General features: G+C 42.8%; 3 protein-coding genes across 3 annotated transcripts in view; all 3 read left to right on the forward strand.

Moving 5' to 3' along the window:
* Positions 1-817: 817 nt before the first annotated feature.
* The window catches only part of LOC311120716 (protein NLRC3-like), a gene marked incomplete at both ends in the record, with an annotated part of 46,614 nt that continues 29,815 nt past the window's right edge, over positions 818-17,616 (forward strand). Inside the window, one exon of the mRNA XM_084195294.1 lies at positions 818-933. Coding sequence (XP_084051420.1) covers positions 818-933 — 116 coding nt within the window. The remainder of the gene's footprint in view (positions 934-17,616) is intronic.
* On the forward strand, positions 1,194-8,564 carry LOC311120704 (protein NLRC3-like; the record flags this gene model as incomplete). The annotated part of the gene is made up of 8 exons (XM_084195276.1): positions 1,194-1,356; positions 1,488-3,279; positions 3,363-3,486; positions 4,358-4,407; positions 6,426-6,599; positions 6,954-7,127; positions 7,827-7,873; positions 8,002-8,564. The coding sequence occupies exons 1-8, from the start codon at positions 1,236-1,238 to the stop codon at positions 8,562-8,564; spliced, it is 3,045 nt and encodes a 1,014-aa protein (XP_084051402.1). The 5' UTR covers positions 1,194-1,235.
* Positions 11,758-16,757, forward strand: LOC311120711 (NACHT, LRR and PYD domains-containing protein 1 homolog; the record flags this gene model as incomplete). The annotated part of the gene is made up of 5 exons (XM_084195289.1): positions 11,758-12,018; positions 12,178-12,303; positions 12,469-12,601; positions 14,280-14,309; positions 16,471-16,757. The coding sequence occupies exons 1-5, from the start codon at positions 11,785-11,787 to the stop codon at positions 16,755-16,757; spliced, it is 810 nt and encodes a 269-aa protein (XP_084051415.1). The 5' UTR covers positions 11,758-11,784.

Consider the following 17,616-nt stretch of genomic DNA (forward strand, 5'->3'; position numbering starts at 1 on the left):
AATCAAACTTTTCCATCTTTGGACATTTTCCTGCATAACAAACGTGTCACCATGTAGGCTACTACTAAACCAGAACAAGAAACAGTGGTGTGTAGGCTGTATTCTCTTAAAGGGTTAGGAAGAAATACCTGTCAATGTCTGTAATGTCTTTTAGTTGTGTTTGGACCCCAGGTGTTATGGAGTCAGCTAATGGGGATCCAACCAGGTAGACTAGCTGTTGTTATGGAGTCAGCTAATGGGGATCCAACCAGGTAGACTAGCTGATGTTATGGAGTCAGCTAATGGGGATCCAACCAGGGAGACTAGCTGTTGTTATGGAGTCAGCTAATGGGGATCCAACCAGGTAGACTAGCTGTTGTTATGGAGTCAGTTAATGGGGATCCAACCAGGTAGACTAGCTGTTGTTATGGAGTCAGCTAATGGGGATCCAACCAGGTAGACTAGCTGTTGTTATGGAGTCAGCTAATCGGGATCCAAATCAAATTAATAACATATTGGACTGTGCATGTTTAAATGCAACATGAAGTCTCTGTTTGAACTCTGACCACAGACAGTAAAAGTGTTGTCATTGTTAATGTTCGGAAATATTGACTGTTCTGTTATTTCTTAGTGTAGCTAAGTGAGCAGTGACTCGAAAATGAGTCTCTCTGGGGAGAGAGAGGAGGAGACCACTGCCTCTAAAATGAGTCTCTCTGGGGAGAGAGAGGACGAGACCACTGCCTCTAAAATGAGTCTCTCTGGGGAGAGAGAGGAGGAGACCACTGCCTCTAAAATTAGTCTCTCTGGGGAGAGAGAGGAGGGGACCACTGCCTCTAAAATGAGTCTCTCTGGGGAGAGAGAGGAGGGGACCACTGCCTCTAAAATGAGTCTCTCTGGGGAGAGAGAGGAGGAGACCACTGCCTCTAAAATGACTCAAGACACCAGTTCTAAAAGGTAAGAGATTAATTGTAAAATATACAGTTCTCTTAAAAATATCAAACTAATGAAGAGAAAAGTGTTCACAAATTACATCAAATGTAGGCCTATATCATTCATTTAAAAGGCCAAACACAGATTTACCAATTGCAGACTGTAGCTTTATAAAGAAACATCAGGACTTCTATGAGTTCAGCTATACACTTGTTGAAATGATGTAGATGAGGTACTGATGGGATATTGATGAGGTGATCTGCCTCCCTGTTTTGTTCAGTGTCCAGAAGCCCAGAGCAGAGTCACCTGCCCCCAGCCTGCTATCAATGAAGAGTGATCAGCCACCTGCTTTCAGCCAGGAACCATTACCAGATGACAATAAGGAAGTGGAGAGTTTGGACAGTGAGGATGCATTAAAGATCACACACAACCTTCTGGACAGAAGAAGTAAGACTGTGTTTCATACAATATTACAAAGAACGGGACAAAGGCCGCTCTAACACACACACACACACACACACACACACACACACACACACACAAACTTATGAGTCCCAACTCTCATTGTTTTCCTACAGGTCATACTCTTCTGACAGTCCAACAAGACATTAAGGCTAAACTGAAACACAAGTATCAACACATATCTGAAGGAATTGGAAACCAAAGTCTGTTAAAGGACATCTACACAGAGCTCTACATCACAGAGGGTGGAAGTGGAGGGGTCAATAATGAACATGAGGTGAGACAGATAGAGATGGCATCCAAGAAACAAACCACACAAGAGACACCAATCAAATGCAACGACATCTTCAAGCCTTTAGCTGGACAAGACAAACCTATCAGAACTGTGCTGACAAAAGGAATCGCTGGCATTGGAAAAACAGTCTCTGTGCAGAAGGTCATCCTTGACTGGGCAGAGGGAAAAGCAAATCAGGACGTTCATTTCATGTTTCCTCTTCCTTTCCGTGATCTGAACCTGAAAAAGGACCAATACAGTCTGATGCAACTTCTTTCCCACTACTTCTCAGAGCTGAAAGAGATTGACAACATTGAAGATGCTGAAACCAAAACTGTTTTCATTTTTGATGGTCTGGATGAGTGTCGACTTCCTCTAGACTTCAAAAACAATGAGAGGTGCTGTGATGTCACGAAGCCAACCTCAGTGGACGTGCTGCTGACAAACCTCATCAAGGGGAATCTGCTTCCCTCTGCTCTCCTCTGGATAACCTCACGGCCTGCAGCAGCCAATCAGATCCCACCTGAGTGTGTTGACCAGGTGACAGAGGTACGAGGGTTCAATGATCCACAGAAGGAGGAGTACTTCAGGAAGAAAATCACAGATCAGAATCTGGCCAATGAAGTCATCACCCACATAAAAACATCAAGGAGCTTCCACATCATGTGCCACATGCCAGTCTTCTGTTGGATATCAGCCACTGTCCTTGAGATGATGCTGAAAGAGGCAGAGAAGGATGAAGTCCCCAAAACTCTGACCCAGATGTTGACACACTTCACGCTCATCCAATTCATTGTGAAGAACAGAAAGTACAACAAAGTCACAGAGACAAACCCAAAGGAACTGTCTCAGTCAGACAAAGAGATGATCCTGAAACTGGCAAAGCTGGCTTTCCAACAGCTGCAGAAGGGCAACCTGATCTTCTATGAGGAGGACCTGAGAGAGTGTGGCCTTGATGTCACAGAGGCATCAGAGTACTCAGCATTGTGTACAGAGATCTTTAAAGAAGAATCTGGGCTGTACCAAGAGAAGGTCTACAGCTTTGTGCATCTGAGCATTCAGGAGTTTCTAGCAGCAGTGCATGCTTTAGAATCATGTCTGGACAAGAAGGAAAATGTTTTTTCCACCACTAGTGAGGATGAAGATGAGGAGTCAATCCAGTTGTCTGACTTACACAGGAGAGCAGTGGACCAGGCCTTGAAGAGTGAGAATGGACACCTGGACCTGTTCCTCCGCTTCCTTCTGGGTCTCTCACTGGAGTCCAATCAGAATCTGTTACGAGGCCTTCTGACACAGACAGGAAGTACAACACAGAGCAATGAGGAAACAGTTGAGGAAACAGTCTGGTACCTTTCAGACAAGATAGAGGAGGAACGTTCACCAGAAAGGATCATCAACTTGTTCCACTGTCTGAATGAACTTGGTGCCAACTCTCTAGTTGAAGAAATGCAAACCTCCCTGCGATCAGGAACTCTTTCAGAAACAGAGCTAGAACCTCACCAATGTTCAGCCCTGGCCTACCTGTTACTGATGTCAGAGGAGGTGCTGGAGGAGTTTGACCTGAAGACATACACCACATCAGAGGAAGGTTATCAGAGGTTGCTGCCGGTAGTGAAAACCTGCAAGAGAGCACTGTAAGTTCTGTTATTGAGTTGCTGTTTACAGTATCATTATTCTGAAGGATTTGTATATCTAACAGATGATCTCCTCTCTCCAGACTGGCTGGCTGTAAACTCACATATAAATCCTGTGAGACTCTGGCCTCAACTCTGCAGACACCAAACTCCCCCCTGAGAGAACTGGACCTCAGCTACAATAACCTGAGAGACAGAGGAGTGAAGCTGCTCTGTGTTGGACTAACCAGTCCACTCTGCAACATACAGACACTAGTGTGAGTTAAATATCTTCAGTATGACTTATTATGTGGATGCTTTAAACATTATTTGAACGACTTAGTAAATATGCAGAAACATACATAAAATGTGATAAATATATCAAACTAAGGTAAATGTCTTGAGTGAGTTAGTATGTTTTTGACGTTGGTTAAACATGTGTCCTTCTGTTATTGTCTTAATGCATCTCATTATTCTTAAAGCTTTGCATATTTAACAGTGTATCACTATATCTCCTCTCTCCAGACTGGCTGACTGTAAACTCACATATGAATCCTGTGAGACTCTGGCCTCAGCTCTGCAGACACCAAACTCCCCCCTGAGAGAACTGGACCTCAGCTACAATGACCTGGGAGACAGAGGAGTGGAGCTGCTCTGTGTTGGACTAACCAGTGCACTCTGCAACATACAGACACTAGTGTGAGTTAACTATCTTCAGTATCCACTGTGAGTGTTTATATATTATGTATGTAGTTAGTATGTGTATGTTTTTAACATTATTTGAACGTCTTAGTAAATATGCAGAAACATACATAAAATGTGATAAATATATCAAACTAAGGTAAATATCTTGAGTGAGTTAGTATGTTTTTGACGTTGGTTAAACATGTGTCCTTCTGTTATTGTCTTAATGCATCTCATTATTCTTAAAGCTTTGCATATTTAACAGTGTATCAACATATCTCCTCTCTCCAGACTGGCTGACTGTGAACTCACATATAAATCCTGTGAGACTCTGGCTTCAGCTCTGCAGACACCAAACTCCCCCCTGAGAGAACTGGACCTCAGCTACAATGACCTGGGAGACAGAGGAGTGGAGCTGCTCTGTGTTGGACTAACCAGTCCACTCTGCAACATACAGACACTAGTGTGAGTTAAATATCTTCAGTATCCACTGTGAGTGTTTATATATTATGAATGTACTATATACTGAACAAGAATATAAACGCAACATGCAACAATTTGAAAGGTTTTACTGAGTTACAGTTCATATGAGGAAATCAGTCAATTGAAATAAATTCATTAGGCCCTATTCAATGGATTTCACTTAAATGGGAATTCAGATATGCATCTGTTGGTCACAGATACCTTAAAAAAAATAAGTATGGGTGTGTATCAGAAAACCAGTCCGTATCTGGTGTGACCACCATTTGCCTCATGCAGCGCGACACATCTCCTTCACATAGAGTTGATCAGGCTGTTGATTGTGGCCTGTGGAATGTTGTCCCACTCCTCTTCAATGGCTGTGCGAAGTTGCTGGAAACTGGAAGATGCTGTCGATCCAGAGCATCCCAAACATGCATGTCTGGTGAGTATGCAGTCCAATGGAGAACTGGGACATTTTCAGCTTCCAGGAATTGTGTACAGATCCTTGCGACACGGGGCCGTGCATTATCATGCTGAAACATGAGGTGATGGCGGCGGATGAATGGCACGACAATGGGCCTCAGGATCTCGTCACGGTATCTCTGTGCATTCAAATTGCCATCGATAAAATGTGATTGTGTTCGTTGTCCGTAGCTTATGCCTGCCCATACCATAACCCCACCGCCACCATGGGGCACTCTGTTCACAACGTTGACATCAGCAAACCGCTCGCCCACACAATGCCATCACAACGCCATACACGCTTTCTGCCATCTTCCCGGTACAGTTGAAACCGGGATTCATCCGTGAAGAGCACACTCCTCCAGTGTGCCAGTGGCCATCGAAGGTGAGCATTTGCCCACAGAAGTTGGTTACGACTCTGAACTGCAGTCAGGTCAAGACCCTGGTGAGGATGACGAGCACGCAGATGAGCTTCCCTGAGACGGTTTCTGACAGTTTGTGCAGAAAGTATTTGGTTGTGAAAACCCACAGTTAAATCAGCTGTCCTGGTGGCTTGTCTCAGAACATCCTGCAGGTGAAGAAGTCGGATGTGGAGGTCCTGGGCTGGCGTGGTTACATGTGGTCTGTGATTGTGAGGCCGGTTGGATGTACTGCCAAATTCTCTAAAATGATGTTGGAGGCGGTTTATGGTAGAGAAATTAACATAAAATTCTCTAGCAACAGCTCTGGTGGACATTCCTGCAGTCATCATGCCAATTGCACGCTCCCTCAAAACTTGAGACATCTGTGGCATTGTGTTGTGTGACAAAACTGCACATTTCAGAGTGGCCTTTTATTGTCCCCAGCACAAGGTGCACCTGTGTAATGATCATGCTGTTTAATCAGCTTCTTGATATACCACACCTGTCAGGTGGATGGATTATCTTAGCAAAGGAGAAATGCTCACTAACAGGGATCTAAACAAATTTATGCACAACATTTGAGAGAAATAAGCTTTTGTGCGTATGGAACATATCTGGGATCTTTTATTTCAGCTCATGAAACGTGGGACCAACACTTTACATGTTGGGTTTATATTTCTGTTCAGTATAGTTAGTATGTGTATGTTTTTAACATTATTTTAACATTTTTGGGACATATTCAGAAACCTACATAACATATATAAAACTAAGGTAAATATCTTGAGTGAGTTAGTATGTTTTTAACATTGGTTAATCATGTGTCCTTCTGTTATTATCTTAATGCATCTCATTATTCTTAAAGCTTTGCATATTTAACAGTGTATCACTATATCTCCTCTCTCCAGACTGGCTGGCTGTGAACTCACATATGAATCCTGTGAGACTCTGGCTTCAGCTCTGCAGACACCAAACTCCCCCCTGAGAGAACTGGACCTCAGCTACAATGACCTGGGAGACAGAGGAGTGGAGCTGCTCTGTGTTGGACTAACCAGTCCACTCTGCAACATACCGACACTAGTGTGAGTTAACTTTCTTCAGTATGACTTATTATTCGGATGTTTTAGACATTTGTTAATCATGTGCTCTTCTGTCCTCTAGTCTAGGTCAGTGTGGTCTGACAGAGGGTTGCTGTTCAGATCTGGCCTCAGTCCTGAGTTCACCCAACTCACAACTGAAACAACTGGAGCTGAGAGACAATGACCTGCAGGACTCAGGAGTTACACTGCTGTCTGCTGGACTGGAGGATCCAGACTGTAAACTACACACACTGGGGTAAGTACAGCTGTTTCAGTCAGGTCGATACTGAGCTGAGTTACACTGCCCTCTGCTGGACTGGAGGATCCAGACTGTAAACTACACACACTGGGGTAAGTACAGCTGTTTCAGTCAGGTCGGTACTGAGCTGAGTTACACTGCCCTCTGCTGGACTGGAGGATCCAGACTGTAAACTACACACACTGGGGTAAGTACAGCTGTTTCAGTCAGGTCGGTACTGAGCTTAGTAAAACAAATACTCTGAACATCTGATGTTTCATCACAATGTTTGTCATGGACAAATGTATGGGTGTCCTACAAGATGATTGACACCAGTCCACCAACCTAGACAGCTGTTGTGTCTCTCTGTAGGCTGTCTGGCTGTCTGGTCACAGAGGAGGGCTGTGCTGCTCTGTCTTCAGCTCTGAGGTCAAACCCCTCCCACCTGAAAGAGCTGGACCTGAGCTACAATCACCCAGGAGACTCTGCAGGGGGACTGCTTTCAGCTGCTCTGGTGGATCCCACAGATAAACTGATGAAGCTGAAGTAAGTCAGAATAGATGTCCTAATAGTGTGAGCAGCGGTTGTGTCCTATGAAGTGTAGTAGGTTCAGTAACATGAGGACATGATGGTAGAATTAAGGGGACGTTTACCCAGCAGGCTTAGCACTCCAACACAGCATACATCATCACCACATGAATACTCTTCTTCTGCATCTCTGATATCCTGTTGGAATTGTACTCTGTTCTGTATGCAGTAGGTAGGATAGAATACCTGTATGTCTCTAGTAATGAATTGTACTCTGTTCTGAATGCAGTAGGTAGGATAGAATACCTGTATGTCTCTAGTAATGAATTGTACTCTGTTCTGTATGCAGTAGGTAGGATAGAATACCTGTATGTCTCTAGTAATGAATTGTACTCTGTTCTGTATGCAGTAGATAGGATAGAATACCTGTATGTCTCTAGTAATGAATTGTACTCTGTTCTGTATGCAGTAGGTAGGATAGAATACTTGTATGTCTCTAGTAATGAATTGTACTCTGTTCTGTATGCAGTAGGTAATATAGAATACCTGTATTTCTCTAGTAATGAATTGTACTCTGTTCTGTATGCAGTAGGTAGGATAAAATACCTGTATGTCTCTAGTAATGAACTTGGATAGTGCACCAGAACACAACAATATGGTTTAAATGTGGACTGCTTTATTAGGTCTTTGTCAGTCAATAACCTGTTTCTCCTACAGTGTGGATCATGGTGGAGAGTTCAGGCTGAAATCAGGGCTGAGGAAATGTAAGTCTCTTCAATCCTAATTAACTACATATTCAGAACTATAGTAACTAATCAATACTTGTTCTCTACCTACAAAACAACATTTTATATGAAGATGTGGTTTGATTAAACTCTCCTTTTGTCTACAGATGCCTGTCATCTCACCCTGGACCCAAATACAGCAAACCCAAACCTGATACTGTCTGAGGGGAACAGGAAGGTGACATTGGTGGAGGAGAAGCAGCATTATGAAGACCATCCAGACAGATTTGACCGTCATCCCCAAGTTCTCTGCAGAGAAGGCTTATCTGGATCTCGTTATTACTGGGAGGTGGAGATGGATGGTGACATGGCTCACATTGGTGTGGTGTACAAAGGAATGCAGAGGAAGGGAAAGGAGAAGGACAGTAGGATTGGATACAATAGGAAGTCCTGGTGTTTATTCTGCTATGACAGTGGATATAACTTTTACCATCCTGGAGTCGGCAGATCCATCCCTGGTCCTGTTTCTAACAGAGTTGGAGTGTATCTGGACTGGCCAGCTGGTACTTTGTCCTTCTATAGTGTGTCCTCCTCTGGTACACTGACACACCTTTACACAGAACACAGCACATTCACTGAACCCCTCTATCCTGGGCTTGGGTTTGGGTTTGGGGTTTCCTCCTTCTCAATGACCCTGTGTCAGATAGATGACCAACACATTCAAAGGTGAGTCATAGCAATGTTTAATCATGTGTTTTCCTCTGGAATCATTCCTACAATTAGATTAGTATTGGTGTGTTTTAATGTGTTCTGTTGGACCTACAGACAGTTAGATTAGTAGTAGTGGTGTGTTTTTAATGTGTTCTGTTGGACCTACAGACAGTTAGATTAGTAGTAGTGGTGTGTTTTAATGTGTTCTGTTGGACCTACAGACAGTTAGATTAGTAGTAGTGGTGTGTTTTAATGTGTTCTGTTGGACCTACAGACAGTTAGATTAGTAGTAGTGGTGTGTTTTAATGTGTTCTGTTGGACCTACAGACAGTTAGATTAGTAGTAGTGGTGTGTTTTAATGTGTTCTGTTGGACCTACAGACAGTTAGATTAGTAGTAGTGGTGTGTTTTAATGTGTTCTGTTGGACCTACAGACAGTTAGATTAGTAGTAGTGGTGTGTTTTAATGTGTTCTGTTGGACCTACAGACAGTTAGATTAGTAGTGGTGGTGTGTTTTAATGTGTTCTGTTTGACCTACAGACAGTTAGATTAGTAGTGGTGTGTTTTAATGTGTTCTGTTGGACCTACAGACAGTTAGATTAGTAGTAGTGGTGTGTTTTAATGTGTTCTGTTGGACCTACAGACAGTTAGATTAGTAGTAGTGGTGTGTTTTAATGTGTTCTGTTGGACCTACAGACAGTTAGATTAGTAGTAGTGGTGTGTTTTAATGTGTTCTGTTGGACCTACAGACAGTTAGATTAGTAGTAGTGGTGTGTTTTAATGTGTTCTGTTGGACCTACAGACAGTTAGATTAGTAGTAGTGGTGTGTTTTAATGTGTTCTGTTGGACCTACAGACAGTTAGATTAGTAGTAGTGGTGTGTTTTAATGTGTTCTGTTGGACCTACAGACAGTTAGATTAGTAGTAGTGGTGTGTTTTAATGTGTTCTGTTGGACCTACAGACAGTAACTCATGATACCGGGTGACATCACATCTCTAAGGGCTTTCATGAAGATAAGCAATGTCACCTGTAATGTCACCATCAGTATTGACTTCATGGAAGTTGACAGGGTGTTATGTCACATTTGGCAATGCACCCTACATAGGGAGTGGTTCTGTCACCCTTTATACACCCTTTGTATTGCTTATGAAGACTGTATGTATGCTATATAAAGCCTTTATAAGTTGTATTTAGTTTAATCACAGTCTATCCATCTGCTTTCCCAACAGCAGAGACCATGGTGGAGAGTGTTGTATCAAGCCTGGACCTGAGAACACCAGAGACCATGGTGGAGAGTGTTGTATCAAGCCTGGACCTGAGAACACCAGAGACCATGGTGGAGAGTGTTGTATCAAGCCTGGACCTGAGAACACCAGAGACCATGGTGGAGAGTGTTGTATCAAGCCTGGACCTGAGAAATGTGAGTGTTAAAATATAATTGTTTTTCAATCAAAATACTTTTAAAACGCTCATTATACTTGAGTCCCAGGCAAGGAACACAATCATGATCTATTTGGTCAAAACAAACTTAAAGGTAGAGTCAGCAATATGATGTAGATGCACAAAGTAAACATCATAGTGGGTACATTTCTACAACATCTAAGAGTGTTGGAGCGCGATGCTAAACTTCTCTGTTTTGGTCCCGTGGCTACCACGCTGTAAGAGAGTGAAGAGAACCCGTGCACATGGGCAGCTACTGTGTGAGACTTTGTGAGAGAGAAGTCAGGCATCTTGCTCATCACAATATCTGCGGTGCTGCTCGTACAACATCATTTAGCTGACTCTACCTTTAAGCTCTCATCCTGGGATCTACCAGAAATCAGGCCCCCAACATCTCCAAAACATGGACCAGAACCATGTTGTTTCCTGCTTCCACAAACATTCATTAATATAACACTGTGTGCTAATGAGACTGTTGCTCACTTATATACATTTTTATTACAAGTCTATTTAATAATTATTAATTCATTATTACATGAGATTGTCCATTTTAAATAACAACTACTTTTGACTTCAGGGATTCCTCAGAGGTGTAAGACTTGTGACCATGTTGAGGTAAGTCATAATGTCAATTCTTACTTTTACATACCTTCAGGAGTCAGGCACAGTCTGAAAGCCAGGTGTGTACTGACCAACCATTCATACTGGGATATAGACAGTCCTGTGTTCTGCTTTAGTAATATAAACACAGTCTGAAAGCCAGGTGTGTACTGACCAACCATTCATACTGGGATATAGACAGTCCTGTGTTCTGCTTTAGTAATATAAACACTGTCTCAAAGCCAGGTGTGTACTGACCAACCATTCATACTGGGATATAGACAGTCCTGTGTTCTGCTTGTAGGAATGCAGGATTTTAGCTGTTGTCGTATTTTGTCATTAGACAGTTGAATTGGATCAATCCCCAGCATTCCATGTAACATTTAATAAATACATTAGATTAGTTACTTTGATTAATGGGCCAGTTTCCCGGACACAGATTAAGTCTAGTCTTGGACCTTAAAGGACTTTCTATTGAAGCTTCCATTGATCATGCTTTAAGTCCAGCACTAGACTCTATCTGTGTCCAGGAAACTGGCCCCATATGTATAACTGAGATGCTTGCCCTTGTTCAGGACTCCACACACTGGCTTCAGATTGAACCCTTGACTTCCACTGTCCAGGGAGTGACAATCTTCAGGTAAAATAACTACTTTTAACATTTCATTCCGCTTGCTAGTGTATTTCCCCATTACCTTTGGGAATAGGCTTCTAATCCAACCTCTCCATTTGACGATTGACCCGCTCTACCATATCTTGTTGTTGCCCTCAGGCACAGGACACCCAAAGGGCGTTATGAGTGCACAGTGTCTGGGCTCCGCTGGGTGTGTGACGGAGATGTCATTCTGAAGTATCAATTCAGGAACTGGTATCCCTACAGTCACCTTCTGAAAGACATGCAGTACGGACAAGGTGGTCCATTGCTGGACATCACTATGGAGTTCGGTGAACTGGAGGAAGTTCATCTGCCACACTTTGTCTGTTTAGGTAAAACCATATTCACATAGTATTCAGAAAGACATTTCCATGTAACTGAGTTTCACTTCCTGAATGAATGAATGAATATTCTGGGAGTTTGAGTTTACTGTGATCTGATACTGCATATTCTTTGTGTTTTAGTTGGATGAATAATACAATATTTGTCTTTCTGTCTCCTTTTTATTGTGTTGTTCAGGGACCAACCCTTCCCTGAGGAATGAGATGAAGATTCTTCATGTAGAGGAACATGGAGTGTCTGTTGAGGAAGTGCATGAGGTCACCAGATTCCATGCTAAGATTCTCCATCCCAAGTTCTCAGTTATCTCTGTTATACTGAGCTATATCTTTACGCGGAACATAGATGTCCACTGTGAGCTGATGCTCTATATGACAGTGAAAAAGGAAACACTAATTCCACGCCTATACCTGTTCCCCAGTAACCCCAGCCAAATACAGGTGAGGTACCATTATTTTATAGGTGACCTTAACTAAGCAGTGGTACGGTTTATGTTGACACTCATAACATGAAGATAATAGTGTGTTGCTAGTTTTCTGAATAATGTTTGAATAAGACTATACATTGACTGGCTGTGTATTCCATGCCTTGTTTCGCAGGCTGTGGAACAACAGGAAAAGTCTCAAGGGTCTTCAAGGGTTCTCATCTCAAGACCAGAGCAGGCCTTCAAACTGAATAGTTACTTCAGACTGAACATTCCCTGTTCTACCTACATCAATCCACAGGTACAGTTTTAGTAGACTAAGAACATGAATCTGACATTTAAGTCACATTTCTATCCATTGCTCTCTCTCGCTCGATGGCTCTCAATTCAAATGGCTTTATTGGCATGGGAAACATATGTTTACATTGCAAGCAATCTCTCTCTCGTTCTCTCCATCTCTCTCCAGAAGATTCATCTCATACATAGAGACTCCACACCAAGCTTTTTCAAGGCGGTTGTGAAAATGACAGGGGTTGACATTGAGATGGAGTTATTCGGTGATGATGAGAGGATAGCATGGAAAGAAGTGGTATCACAAGGTAGGAGCATACAGTGGGGCAAAAAAGTATTTAGTCAGCCACCAATTGTGCAAGTTCTCCCACTTAAAAAGATGAGAGAGGCCTGTAAATTTCATCATAGGTACACGTCAACTATGACAGACAAAATGAGAAAGAAAATCCAGAAAATCACATTGTAGGATTTTTTATGAATTTATTTGCAAATTATGGTGGAAAATAAGTATTTGGTCAATAACAAAAGTTTCTCAATACTTTGTTATATACCCTTTGTTGGCAATGACACAGGTCAAATGTTTTCTGTATGTCTTCACAAGGTTTTCATACACTGTTGCTGGTATTTTGGCCCATTCCTCCATGCAGATCTCCTCTAGAGCAGTGATGTTGGGGCTGTCGCTGGGCAACACGGACTTTCAACTCCCTCCAAAGATTTTCTATGGGGTTGAGATCTGGAGACTGGCTAGGCCACTCCAGGACCTTGAAATGCTTCTTACGAAGCCACTCCTTCGTTGCCCGGGCGGTGTGTTTGGGATCATTGTCATGCTGAAAGACCCAGCCACGTTTCATCTTCAATGCCCTTGCTGATGGAAGGAGGTTTTCACTCAAAATCTCACGATACATGGCCCCATTCATTCTTTCCTTTACACGAATCAGTCGTCCTGGTCCTTTGCAGAAAAACAGCCCCAAAGCATGATGTTTCCACCCCCATGCTTCACAGTAGGTATGGTGTTCTTTGGATGCAACTCAGCATTCTTTGTCCTCCAAACACGACGAGTTGAGTTTTTACCAAAAAGTTCTATTTTGGTTTCATATGACATTCTCCCAATCCTCTTCTGGATCATCCAAATGCACTCTAGCAAACTTCAGACGGGCCTGGAAATGTACTGGCTTAAGCAGGGGGACACGTCTGGCACTGCATGATTTGAGTCCCTGGCGGCGTAGTGTGTTACTGATGGTAGGCATTGTTACTTTGGTCCCAGCTCTCTGCAGGTCATTCACTAGGTCCCCCCGTGTGGTTCTGGGATTTTTGCTCACCGTTCTTGTGATCATTTTGACCCCACGGGGTGAGATCTTGCGTGGAGCCCCAGATCGAGGGAGATTATCAGTGGTCTTGTATGTCTTCCATTTCCTAATATTTGCTCCCACAGTTGATTTCTTCAAACCAAGCTGCTTACCTATTGCAGATTCAGTCTTCCCACCCTGGTGCAGGTCTACAATTTTGTTTCTGGTGTCCTTTGACAGCTCTTTGGTCTTGGCCATAGTGGAGTTTGGAGTGTGACTGTTTGAGGTTGTGGACAGGTGTCTTTTATACTGATAACAAGTTCAAACAGGTGCCATTAATACAGGTAACGAGTGGAGGACAGAAGAGCCTCTTAAAGAAGAAGTTACAGGTCTATGAGAGCCAGAAATCTTGCTTGTTTGTAGGTGACCAAATACTTATTTTCCACCATAATTTGCAAATAAATTCATAAAAAATCCTACAATGTGATTTTCTGGAATTTGTTTTCTCAATTTGTCTGTCATAGTTGACGTGTACCTATGATGAAAATTACAGGCCTCTCTCATCTTTTTAAGTGGGAGAACTTGCACAATTGGTGGCTGACTAAATACTTTTTTTCCCCACTGTATGTCAATCATAACTTTGTACTTTTGTAACAGATGCTATTTAGAGTGATATAACCTCATTTTGTTTATCTTTCAGATGAATACATCACTGCCACCCATTCAACAAGTAAGTAAACATGAGTTACAGTGCATTCGGAAAGTATTCAGACCCCTTGAATTGTTCCACATTTTGTTACGGTACAGCCTTATTATAAAATTGATTAAATTGTTTTTTCCCCCTCATCAATCTGCACACAATACCCCATAATGACAAAGCAAAAACAGGTTTTAGAAATTTTTGCAAATGTGTATGTATAAAATAAAGTCACATTTACATAAGTATTTAGACCCTTTACTCAGTACTTTGTTGAAGCACCTTTGGCAGCGATTACAGCCTCGATTCTTCTTGGGTATGATGCTAGAAGATTGGCACACCTGTATTTGGGGAGTTTCTCCCATTCTTCTCTGCAGATCCTCTCAAGCTCTGTCAGGTTGGATGGGGAGCGTCGCTGCACAGCTATTTACAGGTCTCTCTAGAGATATTAGATCGGGTTCAAGTCCGGGCTCTGGCTGGGCCACTCAAGGACATTCAGAGACTTGTCCCGGAGCCACTCCTGCGTTGTCTTGTCTGTGTGCTTAGGGTCGTTGTCCTGTTGGAAGGTGAACCTTCGCCCCAGTCTGAGGTCCTGAGCGCTCTGGAGCAGGTTTTCATTAAGGATCTCTCTGTACTGCTCCATTCATCTTTCCCTCGATCCTGACTAGTCTCCCAGTCCCTGCCGCTGAAAAACATCCCCACAGCATGATGCTGCCACCACCATGCTTCACCGTAGGGATGGTGCCAGGGTTCTTCCAGATGTGACGCTTGGCATTCAGGCCAAAGAGTTCAATCTTGGTTTCATCAGACCAGATAATCTTGTTTCTCATGGTCTGAGAGTCCTTTAGGTGCCTTTTGGCAAACTCCAAGCGGGCTGTCATGTGTCTTTTACTGAGGAGTAGCTTCTGTCTGGCCACTCTACCATAAAGGCCTGATTGGTGGAGTTCTGCAGAGATGGTTGTCCTTCTGGAAGGCTCTCCCATCTCCACAGAGGAGCTCTGGAGCTCTTTCAGAGTGACCATCAGGTTCTTGGTCACCTCCCTGACCAAGGCCCTTCTCCCCCGATTCCTCAGTTTAGCCGGGCGGCCAGCTCTAGGAAGAGTTTTGGTGGTTCCAAACTTCTTCCATTTAAGAATGATAGAGGCCACTGTGTTCTTGGAGACCTTCAATGCTGCAGAACTGTTTCGGTACCCTTCCCCAGATCTGGGCCTCGACACAATCCTGTCTCGGAGCTCTACGGACAATTCCTTCGACCTCATGGCTTGGTTTTTCCTCTGACATGCACTGTCAACTGTGGGACGTTATATAGACAGGTGTGTTCCTTCCCAAACATGTCCAATCAATTAAATTTACCACAGGTGGACTCCAATCAAGTTGTTCAAACATCTCAAGGATGATCAATGGAAACAGGATGCACCTGAGCTCAATTTCAAGTCTCATAGCAAAGGGTCTGAATACTTATGTCGATAAGGTATTTCTGTTTTGGAATATTTTTATTCTGTCTATTTTGTATTCTTCTTTTCACTCTGTCATTTAAGTCATTATTGTGGAGTCACTACAATGTTGTTGATCCATCCTCAGTTTTCTCCCATCACAGCCATTGAACTCGTTAACTGTTTTAAAATCACCAATGCCTCATGGTGACATCACTAAGCAGTTTCCTTCCTGTCCTGCAGCTCAGTTCAGAAGGACGACTGTATCTTTGATGTGTCTGGGTGGTTTAATACATCACCCACAGGATAATTATTAACTTGACCATGCTTAAAGAGATAATAAATGTCTGATTTGTTATTGTTACCCGTCTACCAATCACTGCCCTTCTTTTATGAGGCTTTCAAAAAATATATACTTGAATCTGTGCTTGAAATGCAATACTTGACTGAGGGACCTTACAGATGTTGAATGTATGGGGGACATGTCCACTTTGACATTAGATTATTCTGAGTAGATTGTTGATAAAACATTAATAAGGGCATCTATTTTCAATGACTTCTCAATAAACCTAATACGAAAATATGTTATTTCAATTTGTTATTTTAAATTGACTGACTTTAATTGGAATTGACCACAACCCTGGAGTCGGCTCTATACAATAAATGACTATCAGAGGAATGATAACTGGAGAGACTGGAAGATGTAGAAACAGCTGCTGTTAACCCTAAAGCCATATTAATTTAATTGACCCCCCCTTCAGCATTAACAGTCCCTGACATTCCTGCTGAGGAGTTTCTGAAGAAACACTGGGCTAAACTAATTCAGCGAACCAAAAACTCAATGCCAATAGCAGATGATCTGTGGTCAAAGAACATGATTGGTGAAGAAGAGCACTCCAGAATAACAGCTGAAACAACTGAACAGGACCGAATGAGAAAACTACTGAAAGCAGTCATCCCCAAAGGACCAGAAGTGACGGGAGCTTGTCTCAAAGCTCTCGTTGAACATGAAAACCATCTTGTTAAGGACTTGAGTGAATCTGGGTAAGACAGTTTTCATTGCTCCCTCCCTTGAATATGTGTAATGATTAAATATAGGTCCAATAAAAACACAGCTACCCAGATCAAAGAGGAACTGTTTTTCCAGAATGGAAGCATGTTTTAGTGTTTCTGTCTGTAATAAATGACTGTTATCTTATTGTAGTTACATCATAGGACCATCATCACATCATTATCTCAGGTGGAACTCCTCCTTCTCCTCCATACTTTCTGATCTCTCTCTTCCCTTCTCCTCCATACTTTCTGATCTCTCTCTTCCCTTCTCCTCCATACTTTCTGATCTCTCTCTTCCCTTCTCCTCCATACTTTCTGATCTCTCTCTTCCCTTCTCCTCCATACTTTCTGATCTCTCTTCCCTTCTCCTCCATACTTTCTGATCTCTCTCTTCCCTTCTCCTCCATACTTTCTGATCTCTCTCTTCCCTTCTGCTCCATACTTTCTGATCTCTCTTCCCTTCTCCTCCATACTTTCTGATCTCTCTCTTCCCTTCTCCTCCATTCTTTCTGATCTCTCTCTTCCCTTCTCCTCCATACTTTCTGATCTCTCTTCCCTTCTCCTCCATACTTCTCGATCTCTCTCTCCCCTTCTCCTCCATACTTTCTGATCTCTCTCTTCCCTTCTCCTCCATACTTTCTGATCTCTCTCTTCCCTTCTCCTCCATACTTTCTGATCTCTCTCTTCCCTTCTCCTCCATCCTCTTTCTTGTAGAACCTAATCCGAAGACGCTGAGGCCTGTCTCCTAGTCTGTGGACTAAGACACTTCTTTACCTAATCCGAAGACGCTGAGGCCTGTCTCCTAGTCTGTGGACTAAGACACTTCTTCACCTAATCTGAAGACGCTGAGGCCT

The sequence above is a fragment of the Coregonus lavaretus genome (genome assembly GCF_964263955.1).
Source record: "Coregonus lavaretus genome assembly, contig: HAP1_SCAFFOLD_499, whole genome shotgun sequence".
In the NCBI taxonomy this organism is placed as follows: domain Eukaryota; kingdom Metazoa; phylum Chordata; class Actinopteri; order Salmoniformes; family Salmonidae; genus Coregonus; species Coregonus lavaretus.